The 22690-nt window shown below is 38.2% G+C and overlaps 1 protein-coding gene across 11 annotated transcripts in view; it reads right to left on the bottom strand.

Moving 5' to 3' along the window:
* Window positions 1-22690, bottom strand: part of WDR53 (WD repeat domain 53) — a 33963-nt gene that overhangs the window by 10037 nt on the left and 1236 nt on the right. The window contains exons 1-4 of one of the 11 annotated variants that reach the window (XM_054700481.1): window positions 22641-22672; window positions 21405-21491; window positions 16758-17253; window positions 11522-11696 (exon numbers count right to left, since the gene is read on the bottom strand). In XM_054700481.1, coding sequence (XP_054556456.1) covers window positions 11522-11696; window positions 16758-17237 — 655 coding nt within the window. In that variant the 5' untranslated portion in view covers window positions 17238-17253; window positions 21405-21491; window positions 22641-22672. The other 10 variants (XM_054700482.1, XM_054700483.1, XM_054700480.1 and 7 more) reach the window with 10 other exon arrangements.

Raw genomic sequence — 22690 nt, 5'->3', positions numbered from 1 at the left:
CTATAGGTTACAGAAATATCATGGCCCTGGTGACACCTTGATAGCAGACTTCCAGCTTCCAGAATATTCCTTATTTTATTTTATTTTATTTATTTATGCATACAAGAGCTGGGGTGCAGGCCAGAGGTGTGGGGGGTGAGAAGATTCAGCAGAGACAGAGTGGGGAACAGAACAGGCAGATTGACTGAAATACATTGCTGAGCAGTGGGTGAGACAGAAGAGGTCTGCTGCGCCATGTGGGTCACCTCCCTGGTCGGGGATCAAACTGGTGCCGCAGTGGCTGCAGATAGCTTCATAGTGCTGCGTCTTAGCTCCTTGCCCCACCAGGAAAGCCTACTTCCAGAATATTCTTAAGACATATTCTTTTATGTCTTAAGCCACCTAACTTTTTGTTACTTTATTATGGCAGGCTTAGGAAATTACTATACCATGTGACTCTAGAGAAATGAAAATATATATCCACAGAAAGATTTTATACATAAAGTAGTTAAAGTAGCCACATTCCTAATAAACGTGAACTGGACCAAATCAAGTTTCCATCAATAGGTAATGAATTGACAAATTGTGGCATGAAAGAATATTACTCAGCATTAAAATTGAATACACTATGGATAAATCCAGCAACATATAAAAATCTTAAAAGCATGCTGAGGGCAAGAAAAGGGATTATACTATATGATCCTATTTGCTTAAAGTTTTGGAACCATTCTAATAGTGCTGCAATTAACATCCTGTACAATGCCTTTGGTATATGCATTCCCATTGCTTCTTAGAATTTTCAAAATTTTCCCTTCCTGTTTTGCTTTGCAAGGTTCAGCTCCCTCTAGTGACACAGTCTTTCCAGGGTTATCAGAAATTTTGATAGCATCAAATTAGTCAATCAATTTGACTAGTCATTACTGAACTTTTTCTATTTTTTCCTTTTCTAGCTAAGTTTGGCAATTATACATCTGAAGGGCAGTTACTGAAGAACAGAAACATCAATTAGAAAAATAGAGTTAAGGGGGTGGAAGGACTGGTAGGGGGATCAACTTGATAGTGGTAAATAGTACTCAGGTTTTGGCGATGGATATGGTTTGGTATATACCTTTACTGAGGTATGAAGTTAAACTCTTGAAACTTACACAGTAAGTATTGTAAACCAATGATAAATCAATTTTAAAAATAGAATGTGGGCCTCCCTGGTGGCGCAGCGGTTGAGCGCTGGGTTGCGAAGTTGCCCGCGGCCTCGGTTCGATCCCCGGCTGCTCCCCGGCCACAGGAGGAGAGTCCCCCATGGCGCGCAGACCTCTCCTGCGGCCAGCTGCTCCACTCAGCAGAACACTTTGGTCCTTCTGCCTGCTCTGCTCCCCGCTCTGGCTCTGGTGAGTTCTCTCACCCTCCTGCGCTTCTGACTGTACCCAGTGCTTGAATAAATAAATAAATAAATCTTTAAAAAAAAAATAAACATAGAATGTGTTATTTAAAAATGAGCAATTCTAAGAGCACGAGAATGAAGGGAAACAAAGAGCAAGAGAATGGCTGCCTAGTTCCCCCTCTAATTTATTCCAGCAATAGACTCTAAATTACCCCTGCCTCTCTAGTGGAATTCCATCACATGCCACTGAAGAGTCCTGACTAATAAAAGCAGCTATGCCACTTTAGGGAACTAGTGATCATGACACCAGAATGGCTGCTCAGTCAGGGTCAATCAGGGTCAGTCAGGGCAGATAAGGTATGTCTAAGCAGTCAAACCCGCTCACCCTCTTGCATTCCTTACCTGGATTTAAGGGATCAGGATCCACCCAGTCACCGAAACCAGAAAACTGGGTTTCATTTATTACTCCAATACCTTCCACTGATAATGTTTTCCTACCTGTTTAGAGTTTCTACTGAAAATTTCTCTGTTGCTTCTCCAGAATACTCTTCCACATGAAAATATGGGTTTCAACCTTGTTATTTCCCCACATTTCCCAGTAATATCATTGACCTAATCCTAGTGTCATCTGAAGATGCTAAAGGGCACTCAAGATTTTCAGGATTCTCTCTACAAGCCCATGTACTCAACCTTGAGTACCATATAATTTTTTTTTTAATTTTTATTTTTAAAAATATTTTTTATTTATTTAGGCATACAAGAACTGGGGGGTAGGCCAGAGGTGGGGGCGGTGAGAGGATTCACCAGAGACAGAGTGGGGAACAGAACAGGCAGATTGACTGAAATAACACTACTGAGGGGAGTAGTGGGCAAGATAGGAGAAGTCTGCTGTGCCATGTGAGTTGGTTCCCTGAACCAGGGTCAAACTGGTGCTGCAGTGGTTGCTGATAGCTTCCTAGTGCTGAGACTTAACCCCTTGCATCAGCAGGGAGGACCTACCATATATTTTTAAAAGAAAAAAATTATTAGACTTCTATTATTGTTACTTAATCATTATACTAAAATTATATTAGCATAATGTTGCTTAAGCATTTTACACCCAACGTTAGGTATAAACTTTTTATACTTGTAACTCTTAAGCAATATAAAATCGAACCTACATACTAAATACAAACCAATTTACAAATAAATTTAATCATCAACATTAATTTATGATGACAACAGATGACATTAATTTTTGATGACAACTATTTACTGAAACTAAATAGTCTCACATCATGGCTTTGGCAACAAATTGCTTTAGAGGGAGGTTATTTTGCATTTGGGAAGTTGATACCCCCTTGTACAGAGTAATGACTCAATTAAAAAAATGCTTCTTTAATTGAGTTCATACATGATTTGGTTTATGAATTTCTAGTTTGTAAATTTTAGATTAAAAAAACTGAAATACTAACACCTGCCATTTAGTAGAAACATTTTTAGGTTTTTTGAATTTTTCATACCAAAAATACTGTATGATGTGATAATGTCTTCCAGTTACTGTTGCTACAGTTGTTGATGAGCGACTTGATGGTGGAGCTTTGGGAGAGGGGGGTCATTGACACTAACTTTGGGAGGCCTGTGTCTCCTGAAAACCAAAGTGTTTCTCTCAAGCACATGCCTAGCTTAAACTTTTGTTTGTATTATTATTTCTAACATTGTAACTTTTATTTATTTTTTTTAAAAAGATTTATTTATTTATTTATGCATACAAGAACTGGGGTGTAAGTCAGAGGTACGGAGGGTAAAAGGATTCACCAGAGAGAGTGGGAAGCAGAACAGGAGGATCTACTGAAATACACTGCTGAATAGCAGCACTATTTACAATAGCTAAGCTTTGGAAACAACCCAAATGCCCAAAAATAGATGACTGGATCAAGAAGATGTGATACATATACACCATGGAATATTACGCAGCATTCAAAAAAGATAAACACATGCAATTTGCAGCAACATGGATGGCGCTGGAAGGGATCATGCTCAGCGAAATAAGCCAGAAAGAAAAAGAAAAATACCAGATGGTCTCACTCATAGCAGGAATCTAGAAAACTTAAATAAAGGACCAGGAAAAAGAATAACTATAAGAAAGAAAATATCAAAATCAACAAACAACTATGAACCAGAGACACTATATGAGGGGTGGGGGGCAGGGAAAGGAGGGTTTGGGGTCAAAATAAGGGGATTGTAATTGTATGGGGAATATAAAAATAAAATTTAAATTAAAAAAATAAAGAGCTATTTTAGGAATTTAAAAAAAAAAAGAAATACACTGCTGAGGGGAGCAGTGGGCGAGTAAGGAGAGGTCTGCTGCACCATGTGGGTTGCTCCCTGGCTGGCCAGGGATCCAACTTGTGCTGCAGTGACTGGCGATAGCTTGACAGTGCTGTCTTTAAACCCCGTGCCACCAGGGAGGCCCCATTATAACTTTTATTTATTTATTTATTTTTGAAAGATTTATTTATTTATTTATACAAGCACTGGGTACAGTCAGAAGTGCGGGAGGGTGAGAGAATTTACCAGAGTCAGAGCAGGGAACAGAACAGGCAGACCGAAATACATTGCTGAGGGGAGCAGCAGGCAGCAGGAGAGGTCTGCACGCCATGTGGGACCCTCGCCCGGCGGCCAGGGATCGAACCGGGGTGGCCCTAGATTTATTTATTTTTATACATGAGCTGGGGTACAGGCCAGAGGCGTGGGAGGGTGAAAGAATTCACCAGAGACCGAGTGAGAAATAGAACAGGCAGACTGACACACTGCTGAGGGAAGCAGCGGGTGCGACAGGAGAGATCTACCATGCCATGTGGGAATCTCTCTGGCTGGCCGGGATCGAACCCGTGCTGCAGAGGCTGCGGACAGCTTCACAGCACTGTGCTCAACCTGCTGCGCCACCAGGGAGGCCCCCCCATTATAACTTTTAAACCAGAATAAGGAAGGATGAAAAGTGTTAATTTGTGAAACTAAAGGGAAAAAATTCTTACTGTAAATGAAAAATTGGTAGGATAAATCAGAGCAAGACAAATATTGTGGTAGTGAAAGTCCCAGACTTTCTATGTGTGAGGGCATTAGATGATAATAGATTTGGAAAGAGCACTAAAACAGTTTTTTTGACTCTTTACTTTTATAGTAAGCAATATTTTGTAAAAATCAACTTTGATATATAATTTAGATATAATAAAATCAAATAATTTAAAAAGCACAATTTGATGAACTCTGACAAATGTTTACCGTCATGTGACAACCATCACAATCACAATAAAGGTCACAGAACATCACTTGTCACTCCCGTAAATTACTTTTTCTTTGCAATCAATCCTATACCCCACCTCTGACCCAGGTAATCTGATTTACTTTCTGCTTTGCCTTTTCTAGAATGTCATATAAATAGAATCACATAGTACTTTGTGTCTGCCTTTTTTCACTCATGCTTTAAGATTCATCCAGGTTGCTATATGTGTCAATACTTTGTTGCTTTTATTGCTTAGTAGTATTCCATTGTATGGATATAGAATAATTTGTTCAAATAGTCACCAGTTGATAAACACTTGTTTTGTTTCCAATTTAGCTATTAAGAATAAAGTAGCTATAGACATTTAGGTAGAGACGTTTGTGGACATGCATTTTTATTTTCCTTGGGCAATTATCTAGGAGTGGAATTGCTGGCTCATATAGTGGGTATTTATTTGATAACATAAAAACTGCAAAACTCTTTTCAAAAGCGACTATTCCAGTTTTCATTTCTACCAACAACCTATGAGAGTTCCAGTTACTCTCCATCCTCACCAGCATTCAGTCTTTTTAATTTTAGTGCTTTTGATGGAAATGTAGAGACATAAGATTGCAGTGTCAATTCACATTTGCCTAATGACTATTGATGTCCGGCACCATGTCATGTACTTATCAGTGATTCACTTATCCTCTGTTCAGATCCTTTGTTCATTTTTAATTGAATTGTCCTCTTATTAAGTAAAAGAGTTGCTTGTATATTTGGCATGTAATTCTTTAAGCATATGTTCTACAGATATTTTTTCCCACTCTATGGCTTACTGTTCACTTCCTTAAAAAATTTTTTTGAAGAGCAAAATTTTCCATTTTGATGAGGTTGAATTTGTCAAAATTTTTTTTTTGTCTTACAGGTCATGTATTTGTGTCCTAAGAAATCTTTGTGTAACTCAAGGTCACAAAGATCTTTTATGTTTCCTACATTTTACAGTGTTAGCTCTTTTTTTTTTTTTTTTTTAAGATTTATTTATTTATACAAGCACTGGGGTACAAGCCAGAGGCGCGTAAGGGTGAGAGAATTCACCAGAGAAAGAGCAGGGAGCAGAACAGGCAGAGAGACCAAAATACAACATCTGCAGCACCATGTGGAAATCTCCCTGGCCAGCCAGGAATTGAACCGGTGCTGTAGGGGCTGCCGACAGCTTCACAGCACTGTGCTCAACCCGCTGTACCAACAGGGAGGCCCTACAGTGTTAGCTCTTATGTTTAGCCCTATGACCCATTACTTTTTTTTTTTTAAGATTTATTTATTTATGCATACAAGAACTGGGGTACAGGCCAGAGATGCGGAGGGTGAGAGGATTCACCAGAGACAGTGGGGAACAGAACAAGCAGACTGACTGAAATACACTGCTGAGGGAGCAGCAGGAGAGTCAGGAGAGGTCTGCTGCACCATGTGGTTGCTCCCTAGCCAGCAGGGGATTGAACTCATGCTGCAGAGGCTGTGGATTGCTTCATAGTGTGATGCTTAACCCCTTGCACCACCAGGGAGGCCCTGACCCATTACTTATTGCGTACGATACGGGTTGAAGTTAATTTTTTGGCATATGATACGCAATTGCTCCAGCAACATTTTTTTGAAAGATAATTTCATATATAATGTCATATAATGAATTAGTGTGGCAACTTTGCTGAAAATATAATTGTCATGGATGGCAAGTCAATAAGCATATGACGGGATGCTCAAGCTCATTAGTCATTAGGGAAATGCACACCCAAACTACAATGAGCTACTACTTCACATCCCCTTGGATGACAATAATAAAAAAGACAGAAAATAACAAATTTGGTGAGACTGTCGAGAAGTAGGATCCTCATACTTTTTTGCTAGAAATATAAAATGGTGCATGTAATCATTTTGGCAGTTCTTCAAAACATTAAACATGAGGTTACCATATGACCTGGCAATTCCACTTCTAGTTACATGCTCGTTCACAATAGCATTATTCATAATAGCCCTGAAGTGAAAACCACCTAAACATCAGTTGATGAGTGTATAAACAAAATGTGATATATACATACAATGAAATATTTGGTCATAAAAAGGAACCAAGTACTTATATATACCACAACATGGTATGACTCTTGAAGACATAATGCTAACTTAAAGAAGCCAGTCATGAAGACCACAATATATGATTCCATTTATATGAAATGTCTAGAGAGACAGAATATAATGGTTGCCTAGGGTGGTGCAGTAGAAGAAAATGGGGAGTAACTGCTAATGGATATGGGGTTTCTTATGGGGATAACAAATTTTTTTTCTTTTTTTTAAAAAAAGATTTATTTATTTATACAAGCATTGGGTACAGTCAGAAGCGCAGGAGGGTGAGAGAATTCACTAGAGCCAGAGCAGAGAGCAGAACAGGCAGATTGACAAAGTACACTGCTGAGGGGAGCAGCGGGTGGCAGGAAAGATCTGCGAGCCATATGGGACCCTCACTGGTGGCCGGGGATCGAACTGGAGCTGCAGAGTTGCAACTTTGCAACCCAGCGCTCAACCGCTGCGCCACCGGGGAGGCCCCACAAATTTTCTTTTTCACCAGGTTATGGTGATAATGGTACTTTCATATTCAAATATGTTCTGTTGAATTTAATTCAACTTTCCTTCTTTCCTGAGTACACTACACTAAAGATAAAAGCTCTCATCAGTCAATAGCTATATAACTTCCTATATCTGACATAATATTCTACTATCTTAATTTTTAAATTTGAGATATGACAGCAACACCATGTAGGTTTAAGGTATACAACATATTTATTTCATACATTTAAATTGGAATATGGTTGCCATTGTAATATTACTAACATTGTTATTACCTCTGTTGGGTCACACAATGATTTATTTTAGTGGTGGGAACAATTAAGATCTAGCATCTAAGCAAATTAATGTTTATGAAACACTTTTGCTATCTATAATTAGGTCTAATAGGTCTCCGGGACTTATCTACCAGTTGCGAGCATGTACCTTTAAACATCTCTCCCATTCCCCTCCACCCTTCAGGCCCTGGTAACTATCATTTTACTTTCTGCCCAGCCCTTTCCTCCACCAAGTGTGGCAGGGTATGGAAGGGGCACTCCAGATGTTGGGGAAGTGTTCAGGATTTTCCCCACATCCTCTTCTGGCCTACATTAAATCCTCCTCTGTAGTGACAGCAGGGTACCTTGTTCCCTCTAGCACAAGATGTCCCTCTGGTCTTACTACTTACATAAGTCTCTGAAGAAACTTAGCCGAGTGGAATGGCCAATATTCCCTGCTGCAGTTGCCCTATGGTAATTTGGAGCGAGAATATCAAATGTGCAATGAGCCTGTGGGTGTCTGTAAATTGAGCATTGGTTGGAAAAGGTACGTGTATCTCTGATATTTGGTATTAAAAATCACTAGAAACAGGCAGTTTAGTTGCCCGGTAATCCAGCTACCAGCACTCTTCAGGTTCACTTTTATATTTTCTTTCCACACCTGGGCATTTTCACCTCCCTTGACTCAGTATTTAAGGACAACTATTTGTGTTAGGTGGGGGTAGGGTGCGTCCAGGACAAGCCAAATCATAAATTCAGAACTAAATAGGACAGAAATCTTGTCCTTAACCATTTCATTCTAATAGAAAGACAAGTGTACACTGACCATGGTTGTAAACATAATCCTTTATGATTTATAATTACATCTGTAAATATCCTATTACCAAATAATGTAGCATTTACAGGTTCTAATCCCTGGAATAAGAATTTAAGTTCTAGGGCCTCCCTGGTGGCACAAGGGTTAAGAAGCAACCTATGAAACTATCCACAGCCACTGCAGCACCAGTTCGATTCCCAGCCAGCCAGGGAACAACCCACATGGTGCAGCAGACCTCTCCTGTCTTGTCCACTGCTCCCCTCAGCAGCATATTTCGGTCAATCTGCCTGTTCTGTTCCCCACTCTGTCTGGTGAATCCTCTCACCCCCTGCACCTCTGGCCTGTACCCCAATCTTGTATGCATAAATAAATCTTAAAAAAAATTTAAGTTCTAATAACTATTTAAGTTCTTATTTCTTTTAAGGTCTTACTTATCTAAATGACGGCCAACAACGGGAACTAAGCTATATACAAAATGATACCCTGGCTTTTCTTATGCCTAAGCTGAGGTGCTTTCTTTTGTTTACCTTTGTTTCTTCAAACTCTTATTACCTCAAGTAATGCACACTGAGTCAAACTGTAGAAAAATGACTAAGAGCAGTTCATTTTGTATACAATTTTCACACTGCAAATTTACCAAAATATCCATAGTTGTTTGGAGATGTTCAGGGACTCTTAGTTTAGTCCATGCCCCCCTTTTCTGATAACTATATCCCCACCTCTGGGACTAGGCCCTTTTGGCAATGTAGATAGCAAGCAACAACATTCCTGATCAGAGCTAGGAACATTACTAAGTCAGACCAATCAGGTTATTTCCAGGGACCTGGAACTCCGCTTCTGGCATTGAAATAGGTTCTAATGTAGCCCTGAAAGAACACCTTTTTGCCAAGTGAAAGCCATCATGCAGCGAGAAGCAGACAAGTGACCAAGATTGGATTAAAAAATGCAGTTGCCTTGGTTAATAGTTTTCCTGGTTATTAGTCTGAGTTATCAGCAATCAAAAGAAGTTTGATTAACACTAAGGTTTCAATTTTGGTATACTTTTGTTTTTGCTCCCACAAAATTATTTGGGCTCAACAGCTCAATTGATACTGTACTTTGATAATTTTTCAAAAGCTCCCTCTAAAACCCCTTATGATTTCCCATGACTATTAGTCCTTCCCAACATTATAGATCCATGAGATGAGCACAATATTATTATATTTTAATTTAATAAAACAGTATCATGGAAGGTACTTCAGGGGATTTCTAATTCAACTGCCTCATTTTCAAGTAAACTAAATCCCAAAATGACCAAGAGCTGTGTTCAGTGCTGGGATTAGAAACTTGTTCTGTAAATACTCACGTCAAGGTTCTTTGTCAATGAATTTTTTAATGGCCAAAATGGTTTTCTTTTTTAAAATTCCAACTGAGGTCACTACTTAATGGCTCAGGAATGATTTAGTTCCACGTTAAAATCCAGTTCAAATAGCTTCAGTGGAGTGGGGGGAAAAAGGCTTCAGGTATACTTGTTTCAGGCATGGTTGGCTCTAGGCTCAAAATTACTGTGAGGATTCTCTTTCTACCTCCGGGAAAGACTTCCATAAGGGCAGGGGACCTATAGTCTTACATCCAAACAACTTAGTTACCATATGCCTGATTATGCTTGGAATCTTCAGTTATAAGAGTCAAAAAATTCCTTTTAATTCTCATAAGCCATTCTGAATTTGGTTTTTGTCATCTGCAATGTGATTGAGCTTATCAAAAAGTTCCACACAAACAAGGATAATGTTAACCAATTAGATTGTTTTCAAAACTTTAAATATTTACAGTAGGCAGAATTATGTAGATGGGGTGAAACAATAAGAGTAAGTGGTTAACCAAGTTCCTTGAGGTTTTCCAGCTTTAACAGATTAGGAAGTGAAATGACCACTGGTCTTCAGTAAGTAATTTTTAATCTGTAGGTCAATTTAAAGTACATTCGTTTAAAAAAAAAAAAAAAGAGTAGACAGTATAATCAGAGGCTGAAAGAACATACAGAAAAGACAGCAATTAGGCCATGATGAAAAGGAACTTACTCGACACATTACCTGGGCCTCTAGTCTCTAATCCCTCATTATCTTTTGCTTAGTCATGTTTCTGCTTATTCATAACTTCAGTTTATTCTTGGCCCTACCAGCAACATGGCAGATTGTTACATAATATCTTAAAATAATCTGACCCTGGCATGCTCTTCTTAGAAACATTAGCAAAAGGTGTAGCAAAACTTGGGTTTTACATAGAACAAACATGAACAGGTTTCTTTCTTCCTCCAACTTGGTAAGGATCTTCATGACATTCCAGGATCCAAAATAACTAATGTAACCACAACTGGATCAAGATACAGATTTCCCTAAAGCAGGAGGCTTGATAAGACAACCAAGGTCTTTTGTTGGTGAGTTAATTGTGCCTGCAATTTTCCTGGATTCTTAAATTACTTAACATCACTGTACCTCGATTTCTGTGGCCTTAAAATGGGGGAAATCACCTACTTCTTTGATTTGGAATAAGAAGTTAAATATACATAAAATACATATGTAATTTACATATTGAAATATATATGAAATGGCTGAGTGGCTGAGTATATGGCCGGTACTCAGTGAATGTTAGTTTTTTCCCCTAAATTTTAATGTCATTTATTGCATGAAATATTATCTTTTTTATTCAAATGTCTTAAAATTTATACAATGGATTGTTGTTACTCTGCATAACACAGATGGCTTAAGTGAAAAATCAGGGCTTTTTTAATCTAAAAAAAAAAAACAAACGAAAAACTGTCTTGCAGTTTTTCAAATGTTTTTATTGGGTTTAAAATTCATTTAAGAGATATACAGATATACAACTGGTTTGATCAGCTACTAATATATTTTGGTGTCCCTTTATTTTTGCACCCAAGAGCCAGTTCACTTTTTCTCCATGTTCAATACTTAGCTTTGGTAAAATTTTGCCACGTTCTTCATCTGTTCCTGAAGCATTAGGTTTTCCACCTTGCCTTTTAGTTTTCCTCCTGTGAGTATGTTTTGTAGGGCTTTTCTGTTTTTTCTCAACTTCATTGCTTATATCCCACATCATTATCTTTCCATCATTCCCTCCAGTAAGTAGCAAATAGGATTGTGGCAGAAAGTAGACCTGGGATACCCCCAAAGTGTGGCCCTTAAATCCTAGTTCCTGTTCACATTTGACTCCCATCACCCTAAAAACTCGAACCTTACCATCTTCTGCACCACAGCTAAAAATATTGCCACAAGATGCCACAGACACAGAGTAGGCTAAAGCAGGGTTTAAAAGCTGACCAGGTGATTGTGGGCTTTCCATTTCTTCTGTTTCATCTTCCTGTAAATTTGTAATCCAGACTGGCCTGGCTTTCTGAAGGTTCCAAAGCATCACCTTTAAATGAGAAGAAGTTACAGTCAAACAGAACTCTAGCCATTTAACTCAACTATCATGCTTATTCTACTGTAATAACTAATAAAGTCATCAAATTAATCTGAGTGATTAGGATACATTCCCAGCAATATTAAAAAAATAAGACTATAGCATGCCAGCGGAATGCTACCCTTGGGTTGAAACTAGAATGTTAATGGGTAGAGTAAGGAAGAATTTACAAAACTAGATCCCAAATAACTTTTGATCGATAAACCCATTAAAGTGTAATCCAAATTACATTTTAATCAGTTCATTAAAAAAAACCATAAAAAACCACACACACACACTTTAAGCCACTGACAGTTTAAGTCATTCCATCCTCACGTCTTCAAATAAAATGCTTATCAATTTTAGTCTATGCTAGTTACAAGTAAAAATGGTTATCAAATAAATCAAGTAAATCTGGAATATCACTGAAATAATTTCTATCTGGAATGCTTTTCCTTTCCTTTTACATTATCCAGATTATTCACCTTAAGGGCTTAGCTCAAATTCCTCTACCTCCAAAAAGGATTTCCTAACTATTCCACTTCATTTGTCTCTTTCCCATATTTAATTCCTATTCTATTAATTGACACATATTACTATTTTGTCAGTTCCTTGGAATTTAATTCATCTTTGCTAATGCCTCGCATAATGGGAAAAGATCAGAAATTCCAATGATCTTGCACCTATTAAACCGATTTAAACAAAATATTAATTAAACCTGTTTAAAACAAAATAATAGCTTTGTGAAAAGATTTTACACTATAATCTAGTGATTCATTCTCTTCCTATAGCAACCAAGTAGAAAGGAAAATAGTCTCAGTACTTTCAAAGAGAAGAGACAGCTTTATTTTGCCACCTTGTTTTATCCCCAAATTATGACTCACCCACTTAAAATGGACACTAGGATAAGCATGACCTTGTTTAGACAGATCTAATTGACACGATAATACTACAGATGATATTAAGGATTTGGTTTTTTATTCAAAGTAACTTCCCTCAACTCAGCTGACTTTCCAAAGTGACATCTATTAATATTTATACTCTTCTTCTACTAGGGAACGCACTGAAAATCCTTTTGGATGGAATTTGTAACATTATACCAGGTAGCCAGCTATCACCATTTGGGTGAAGCCAAAATACTATAAAATTGAAATAAATTAAAATAAAATAGTATCAGAAAATATAACATAAATGAACGGACATTTATGTCCATTCTGGAATCTGCTAGCTTGTGTATTGGTAGGTATCCCCGAGTTCTTTTTCACACAGTCTGGGTGATATTTCCTGCTACTTCTAAAACATCCAAACATAAACCATATTTAAAATGCTTTCAGCAGCTTAAACATTGTTGTACTTACTAAAATCATCTAAATGTATTACTAATCATGAGAGAGCCTACTAATTCAATAATTTACAAGTATTGAAGATTTTCAGATTGTTCTCTTTGTACTTCTTTACTTTTCTTAACTCCCAAAGATTCCACAATGTTTCATACTTGGAATTTCTCAACCACCTTTTCAAGTAATATCTTCCTATGCAAGAGAGCTAGAGATACTGAATAAAAAGAATACAAGAGTTTGGGATTAATGGTCCTATAAAATGTCAAAGGGAGAAAATGGACAACTGGTAAATGTTCAAAAGTTAATGCAATCATATTAAGTGATCCTGCTAAGAAATTTCTCCCTGCACAACACTTCTTCCCACATAAGATTCATTTTCAAGGAAAAAAAGCCTCCTCCACCATCCTGCTCCTTGTGTTAATATTAGAGATCTTTCAAACTCCAAAAAGAATAAATGTGTGAAACATTTATTTTCAGATACAGAAATGAGGGGGAAAAGAATCAATATGTATGTTACAGAAATATGATGGTTTCAAATTTCCAAATGTCTTCACAAGAAAAAAACTGTATTTGGTGGAGATAGAGGCATTTAGTTAATATTTCTTTGTACTTGACACTATAATCATTCTGGACCTATTTAAAAAAAAATCAAACCATCTCAAGTACTTAAGGTCATTGCCTCTGAGTGTGCTTTGCCTAATTATTTAAACCTATCTAAATAAAAGGATATTATTTTTATAATTTCTACAACACATAGTTGTGTTAAACATATTTAGAGTGTGGCAGAAATTCAATTCCTACCTTGAGACACAATGCATTTGCTCAGAAATAACTCTCAAAATTGACCTGATAAAGAAAAAACTATTCTGTCTACATTCTTGGACTGCCCTATAGGCCAACTATTCTTAAACTTTAGAATACTGGATAACAAGATCTAAAAAGTAAAGTGGTTACAATGTCAGTTAAGGAAGTAATTTCTTAAAAGTATGGCTGTCCTGTCTTATTGTATTATATCATAACCCAGGGCAGAAGGTGATCTACAGTGAATTTTTAGCAGTTCTGGGCAGTCAAATAAATAATTCCCTAACCAACCCCTACCCCCCCAATTAAAAAAGACAATGACCTAACCCCTCCTTTCACAAACTATTTCCTATACTGTTTTCCAGCAGCTGCCTGACACTAAAACTTCTGGCCTAGAACTGGAGGCAAAATAGTAAACTTTGGATGCCCATTTCTTACCAAATACGAATACAGGTCATTTTTGCACACTTAACTGTCTACTGTCACGTCTAGGGGTTAACGAGCCAGTGATTGAAAAGTGGTATAGAAGAAGGATGAAAGAATGACTAGACAGAGAGAAATTGGACCTTCTACTTAAAACAAATGTCTGGTTTTGAGGGTGATTCTGTACAACCAAGCAGACAGATTATTACCACTAAAAAAATGTAGCTTTATAAAGGGTTTGGTCAAGACCAAGGAGTGAAAAACAACTTTAGAGGTTGCAGGATCACTATCCCCTAAGTATAAGATGATTCTCAATAGAGACAATATAGATATTTCTGGATATTCTTTATTTTTTTAAGGATTGTCTTCACACTAAAGGACATCCACTGATTCTGCCTACTAAATGTTAGTCACCTGTACGGGAAGCACTCACAGCTGACAACAACAATACCCAGTCTCATTTATTCTAAATTACGAGGGGGTGTGGAGGGCAGAAGAGGGACTGGTAAAGACCACTGGCCAAGAAGGTGTAAAGACAAAACCTTTGATACTACTAAAAGAATCCCTCTTAGAAGATCTCTGTATAGTTAATACTATCGACTAAATACTGAGAAGTGTTAGGTACACAAGTCATTAATTTAAAAAAACGGTTCTTGGGCCTCCCTGGTGACAAAGAGGTTGAGAGCTGGGCTGCGAAGCTGCCCGCAGCCTCTGCAGCACCGGTTCGATCCCTGGCCGCAGGTGAGGGTCCCATATGGTGTGCAGACCTCTCCTGCCACCCGCTGCTCCCCTCAGCAGTGTCTTCGGTCTGTCTACCTGCTCCCCGCTCTGGCTCTGGTGAGTTCTCTCACCCTCCCGTGCTTCTGACTGTACCCAGCGCTTGTATAAATAAATCTTTAAAAACCAAAAAAACGGTTCTTTTTCTAAAAGTTAGTTGTTCTGAAGCCAACACCTTAAAAAGAAAACTTATTAGTGATGATATCCTGCTTGACAATCAATTCTGTGATATCCTAGAGGAAAAAATGATAGGGTTTGGATTCAGAGAGATTGAGGTTTCAATTCCAATTCAGGCAGCTGTGTGGACACAATTTGAATCTCATTGCTAAAAAAGAAATAGTAACTATCAGAGTGTGACTTGAATGAAAATTCATGTATGTAAATCATTGGTAAGTACTAAGTGCTCACCAAAGAGAAGCCATGATTACTCTCACTTCACTGATAAGAGATTTACTTTCTTTATTTTTTTAAGATTTATTTATTTATTTATACAAGCACTGGGTACAGTCAGAAGCACGGGAAGGTGAGAGAATTCACCACAGCCAAAGTGGGGAACAGAACAGGCAGACTGACGAAGAAATACACTGCTGAGGGGAGCAGTGGTCCTGGCAGGAGAGGTCTGTCGTGCCATGTGGGACCCACACTGGCAGCTGGGGATCAAATCGGTGCTGCAGAGGCTGAGGGCAGCTTCGCAGCCCAGCGCTCAACTGCTGCGCCATCAGGGGAGGCCCAAGAGATTTACTTTCAAGTGGAAGCAAATACACAGTGGGAAAGTCAAGCTATTTAAACAGTTTCCCAACTTTTTATTTTATTTTTTAATTTAAATATTTTATTTTATATAATTCTTACATCTTTTTCTATCTTTGCACAATGTATGCATTTTCATTTTGGTTATATTCCCCATACAATTGCACCCCCCCCCCCTTATTTTGACTCTCATCCTTCCTTTCTCCGCCCCTCCCCCCCCAGTGTGTCTCTGGTTTATAGTTGCTTGCTGATTTTGAATTTTACTTTGTATTGATTAGTCTTTTTCCTGGTCTCTTATTTAGGTTTTCTAAATTCCTGCTATGAGTGAGCCCAACTTTTTAAACCAGCAAATTTTACTTTATCACCTCAAATTCCCCTACATAGCACAGTGTGGTGTGTGTATATATATATAAATACATACACATACACACACACACACACGCATATATACACATACACTCCCCTGGCAGCCTTTTTCTGCATTTGGGATAAGTGCCAATGTTCCTTTCGAAATTCAGCATTGAATACAATGCTCTGATCCTGATTATCAGTACACAATATTTTAATTAATGCACCCCTGAATTTTAACATAAAAACAATCCTTCAACCTTTTTTCTTTAAAAAAACAATTTGGAAAGAGTAGGTAATAAACTTTGACTTAAGCATGCCTCTTTGTTTCAACAGATGTTTAGAACCAAACACCCATTTGTCTTAAAGCAAAGTGAAAGGAAGACTAAATGATTAATGATTACTTTGTGAATAAAATCTAGCAGCCTTTGTCAGGTTACCAGTAAACATGCAGTAGAAGTAAAGCTAATGTTTGGTAAATAGGTAAAACATGTTATTACATAACAGAACATACAGATACATTTAGCTTAATCAATAACTTAATTCTGTTAGCAAATCCCATTTAGAAATTACCCAAGAACTCTCTGCAAAGCATCACCTGCATATCCAGTCCACATGATACCAGGCTCTGAGGTCTCTGAGGCCGAAAAGCTACAGAGGAGCAAATATTAGAATGTCTCTTCAGGGATCTGCTAACTTTCTTATTTTCCAAGTCTAGGATTTTGATTGCCCCGGAGTCATCAGCAGAAGCCAGTAGGTTTTCAGTTTCATTCAATGAAAGACAATTGACTTCTTCTTCATTCACATGAAAATGGTCCAGGGAACCTTTGAGAGACCTGACATCCAGTATGCTAATGTTTTCCCCATGTGAAGCATAGAGCTTGGTGGAGCAGGAGGGAGAGAATACAACACTGGTAACATCATCAGCCCCTTGGAAGCGTGTGTGTCCCAACGGAGTCCCATCTTCACCCCAGAGGTGGAGATCTCCGCCCTCTGCTCCAGAAGCTACCAGCCCTTCTTGACTTGCATTCAGGCAGAGAATAGGAGTAGAATGTCCACCAGTCCACTTGACTGCCATAATGGCTCAGAAGACTCTGTGAAGAGGTGGGGGAGGGAAACTATAATCTCATATTTTATATAAGAACTTGACAGTAGAAGACAAATTCAGTAAGCAAGATAATTAAATATTTTAGACATATAGAAAATGCAATCAATAAAGACAGGCATTTGAAAATGACATCTACAAAAGCCTAGTTTAACACTGGCTTATAGTGTAGTGGGCAGGCACATGCCTAAATGGGCTTCTCTTGCATTAAGGGACCCAGGTAAGTCTGGTCCTCCTCCGGCCTTTGATGTAAGGCTCACTTGAGAATAAACACTATATTTATTTTAAATTAGGAAAAATATTTTAAAGAGAACACTGAGCAATCATCAATTTATTATGTGAATAATGTTCTAGAGAGTGAGTTCTGGACTTAAACTCTCTGGGTGAATAGTTCTATTAGTTGGGTAACTTCGGATATTACTGAATCTTCCTATGATTCACTTTCCTTCTCTATAAAGTAGGAGTAATAATAATAGCACCCATTTCAGAGGATCATGGAGGATACATAGTAAGCACTCAACAAATACTATCATTATCAGTGTCCCTATTTTTATTAGGCTGGTCAAGCTGGTGTATATACACCAATGGTCCTCAAAGTATGGCCTCCAGGCTAGCAATATCAGTATCACTTAGAACTTGTTAGAAATAACAAAGACTTTTCCAATAATTTTACTTGTTAGTATCCTTTGAAAGAACAGAAACTGACCAAAAGTTACTAATAATTCATTACTGCTTCTCTCTCTCTCTCTACACACACACACACCCCATTTTAATCACATTTTTTTTTTTTTTTATAGAGGCATGCTTTATTTATTTGTTTGCTGGTTTGTTTGTTTGTTTTGTTTATACATGCACTGGGTACAGTCAGAAGCGCGGGAGGGTGAGAGAATTCACCAGAGCCAGAGCGGGGAGCAGAGCAGGCAGAAGGACCAAGGTACACTGCTGAGGGGAGCAGCGGGCAGCAGGAGAGGTCTGCACGCCATGTGGGACCCTCCTCCGGTGGCCGGGGAGCAGCCGGGGATCGAACCGGCGCCACAGAGGCCGCGGGCAGCTTCTCAACCCAGCGCTCAACCGCTGCGCCACCGGGGAGGCCCCCATTTTAATCACATTAACACCTACTTGTTCTTATATAACTACAGTACTTAAAAACTGCACAATTTAGATTCTCAATATCCTAGACCTAACATCTATAAACTGGAATTGCTGCATAATATTACTCTCTCATAACTGCCTATGCTCAAAGCAAAAATATCTATCAGGGCAATTTACACACCTCTAAATGGTTAGACAAGAGGAAATAAACAAATATATACAAATTTTTCACTTCACAAGCAAGGAAAAGTTTAGGGAAAAAAATGCCATAGTTGCTTTACTATTTTCACATTAAGAGACCTGAATTTATCGACCTCTATGGCAAGAGAATTAAAAACAAAAGGAAATGATTAGGATTACCTCAAGTTAAAAAGCTTCTGTACAGTGAAATAAAGACTACGAAAAAGATACCTTACTGGATGGGAGAAAATGATTATTATAAAATATATAACAGATAAGGGATTAATATCCAAGATACATAGAAAACTACAACTAAAAAATAAATAACCCAATTAATAAATTGGCAGCTGATGTGAACAGACTATTCACACAAGAGCATGTTGAAAAGGGCAAAAGACATGAAAAACATTGTCACTTCTAATATGACAGAGAGGTTAATACACCCTTACACCAGTGAGAATGGTACATATTAAAAAGACCCCCCAACAAGTGCTGGAGAGGATCTGGAGAAAAAGGAACCCTATTAAACTGTGGGTGAGAATGTAAATTAGTTGTATCCACTTTGGAAAGCAATCTGGATTTATCTTAAAAAACTGAAAATGGAAACATAGTATGATCCAGCAACCCTACTCTTGGGCATTTATCCAAAGACTATGAATCCATCAAACAAACACCCACATTTTCCTCAATGTTTTTAGCAGCTTTATAATAGTTAGGACATGGAAACAGAATAAATGTCCATCAGTTGATGACTGGATCAAGAAGGTGTGGTATAGCCACACCAAGGGATATTATATAGCCATAGGAAAGGATGAAATGCATAAATGCATTAATTTCAATAAAATGGGGGGAATTTGAAAGAATTGTGCACAACAAAATAAGTCAGATCGATAAAAACAAATACTGGATATTTACATTGCAGATTTTTTTTAAAAAAAGATTTATTTACGTATGCATACAAGAGCTGAGGTGTAGGCCAGAGGTGCAGGGAGGGTGAGAGGATACAGCAGAGACAGAATGGGGAGCAGAACAGGCAGATTCGCTCAGTTTGCTGAAATACACTGCTGAGGGAAGCAGCGGGGGAGACAGCAGTGGTCTGCCGTGCCATGTGGGTAGCTCCCTGGCTGGATGGGATCGAACTCATGCTACAGTGGCTGCAGAGAGCTTCACAGTACTGAGACTTAACCCCTTGTGCCACCAAGGAGGCCCATAGCAGACATTTTGTAACATAAAACACTTTAAAAAACCAGTAGACATCAATAAACATTCTGAGGGCTCTGACATTAACAGGGAGGAGGGAAAGGGACAAAGAAAAGATGGTGGCAGGGGAAAAAAGATATCTGACTTTAGTTCAATGATACAGAGATAAATGTCCTAACAGTGCTTTGAAAATACTTTAAAATGGCAACCTATCTAAAATTTCTATTCCTTACACAAAGCTTATTTCCTTCTAATTTAGCAACAAATCACAAAATGAGAATACTCTTCATAAAGATAACAAAATGGGAAAAAGACAAAAAGATACATTGCAGTAGAACTCAATTATTATACAAAGGAAACTAATTAGAGCCTGAAGCCAACAGGTTTTAAAGAGGCCTACAGAGGAAATGACTCAGAGGGAGGTAAAGACAGGGAAGCCTGGTGGTTTGATTTTTGCTGACAAGTACTGGAATAATTTTCTACCATTAACAGACTCTTGCCAAATGTTCTAGATAAACCAAGTAAAAAGAACTAATAACACAATTAGAATGAAAGGTATTATTGCTTAGGTGCAGGAATCATCTTTGGTGACTAATTATGATATGATAAAGACAACGTTCTACCTCAAAATATGAAATTTTAATTAACTGTTGTCAAGACAATATAAGTTACAAATAAATCTGTTAGAATCTTTAGGATACAGATCATTTATGTCCTTTTAATCTTGCTATGATGAGTCAACTTCAAAGTCTACACTCTACTGATCACCTAGCTAGTTAAAAATATAAAAATAGGACCTATTATGGGGAATGAGAATACTGGGAAAACTCCAGAAATCCTTACTCTGAGGCTTTTAAGTTTAGTCAATCAATATTCACCATGAAGGTTATTGATCAGTGATTTGATCAGAAAACCAGAAATCACTTGCTTACTTAATCTACAAATTTAAAATTGTTATTATTTGAAATACAACCAAGGGCTTCCATCAAAGAGTGTTAAATCATCAAACTGCTGTGGGAGAAGGTAGTAGAAGAAAATGGTGTTAAATGATGACAATTTCAGAAATGAGATGCCAAGCCACTGTTTGCTCTTCTATTACTGGGGCTGAAATGTCTAGCAGATATAGGTAAGTGATACTATTCCCACATTCAGGTATCAAGTTAACAAATTTTTCCTCTCATTCATAGAAGCCAAAAGGGTCAAGCACATTAATTAATCACATCCTATTGTGATTACTTTAATTAGGTAATAGAGTCCTTCTTTTCAACATCTAATGAAATCAGGGCGTGGACAGGAAAAGGTGGGGTATTTTGAGAGTATTTTTAGAAAGGGAGGCTGCAGTTGGCAGTTCTGAAGAGTCAAAGATCAGAACAAGGGAACTGAACACCAAAGAGGGTCATGGTCAGGAGGGTGAGCAAATGATAAGTATGTAGAATGAAAAGGAGGTAGTAGTGTAGTGGTAAAGGAAATCTTTCCTACCTTGAAATTCTATTTGGACCACTTGGAAATTTGAGACTGAAAGCCACCTCATTAGTTGGCTCCAGAATTATCTCATTAGAACCTTCATAGGCTCTATACCTCACTTATACGATGATAGACAGCATAAAGGTCTTTAACATCTGAATAATCTTTAAACATTATGTTCTAGTCATATTTTGATGTACTTGCTTTAACTTTTCAAGTTTCTGTGCCTTCAAAGCTGTTCATCCTGCCTGTTTCTCTAACCTCTTCTCAGCTGGATCAACTTTACTTATCCTGGAAGATTTAAAACAAACATAACTACCTTTCCAGACAAAACTTGGTTCTTCTTTCCTAGATGTTCAATGGTTAAAAGGTGAAAGATAAATAACGAATAAAACTTCCTTAGTCAGAAGTTACACTCAATTAACTTGAATTCTATATTTAAGAAATATGAGTCACTATTATCACAATAAAGAAAGGTCAGTTTTTCTTTACATTTGGATTTTCCAAAGTTGGTTTTGACGTGGCGAACTTGGAGAGCAACCAAAATGACTGAAGGGCTGTGGCATTAGCATTAATGAAAATGAACAGAATCCTTGTTACTAAGCTTGGAGAAAATGACCTCGGAAGAAGGGACAAGCAAGTACACCATACATCAGAGTGGAGAAGGTGGTGGTTCTTTTGTTTTGACTGCAGAAGGAGAAATGCATTATACATAGCAGGGAAGCTTCGGGAAAGGTTTCCTATTCCATGAGGGTTAAGACAGTGGAGTTGACTACTAAAGGAACCTGTAAATCCTATTATTATAATAATTACCTATCTCATTTAGTTGTTTTATTATTTTCTCTAAGCACTGTTAAAGGCTGTCAGAAAACTTTTGGGGCCACCTAAGAAAACGCAGTATGAGCAAATAATGTTGAAAGTCTTCCATTCCAAAAGCCATCCATAATTATAGCCTCCACTAATTAGTTTCACTCTTGGAATTTTTAATTAAAGACAAGCACACTGCCTTAATTTTCCTATTAATCAGTGGGCTAGTAGTACGAAAGGCTGGAAAGGCCACACATTTTACAGAATGTAGCACTTAAACCGTACTTTAAGTGGGTTGGGAGGGATGTTCAAATGTGGCGACCTCATTCTTCGGATCTACGATGGGACACAGGTTCTGAAAAGAACCCGTACTCGGGCAGAGGACCTGACCAGGAAAAGGCCGCCTGGGCAGAGGTAGGGAAAGAAGTTCCAATCCATGCAGCAGGTGGCGGAGCTAGCAACTGCCTCGAAAGGAAGGGGCAGTTTCATGCCTTAGTCTGAAACAGGAATCTAACGGACACTGGGAAATAGCAAAGGAAAGGGGACCCAAGAAAGCCGAGGCGGAGCCACTGGACCAGAAACTGGAAAGAGGACCGAAGGACAGCCAGGAACGCACCAGCCGCAGCCTCCTACCTGCGCTTCCCGCTTCCCAGCACGGCGCCTCGTGATGACCTCACCAGCGG

The sequence above is a fragment of the Talpa occidentalis genome, unplaced genomic scaffold (assembly GCF_014898055.3).
Source record: "Talpa occidentalis isolate TD23 unplaced genomic scaffold, MPIMG_talOcc4v2.1 talOcc4.4, whole genome shotgun sequence".
In the NCBI taxonomy this organism is placed as follows: Eukaryota; Metazoa; Chordata; class Mammalia; order Eulipotyphla; family Talpidae; genus Talpa; species Talpa occidentalis.
Note: the sequence above shows the minus strand (reverse complement) of the source record. Positions and strands in the feature narration are given on the sequence as shown.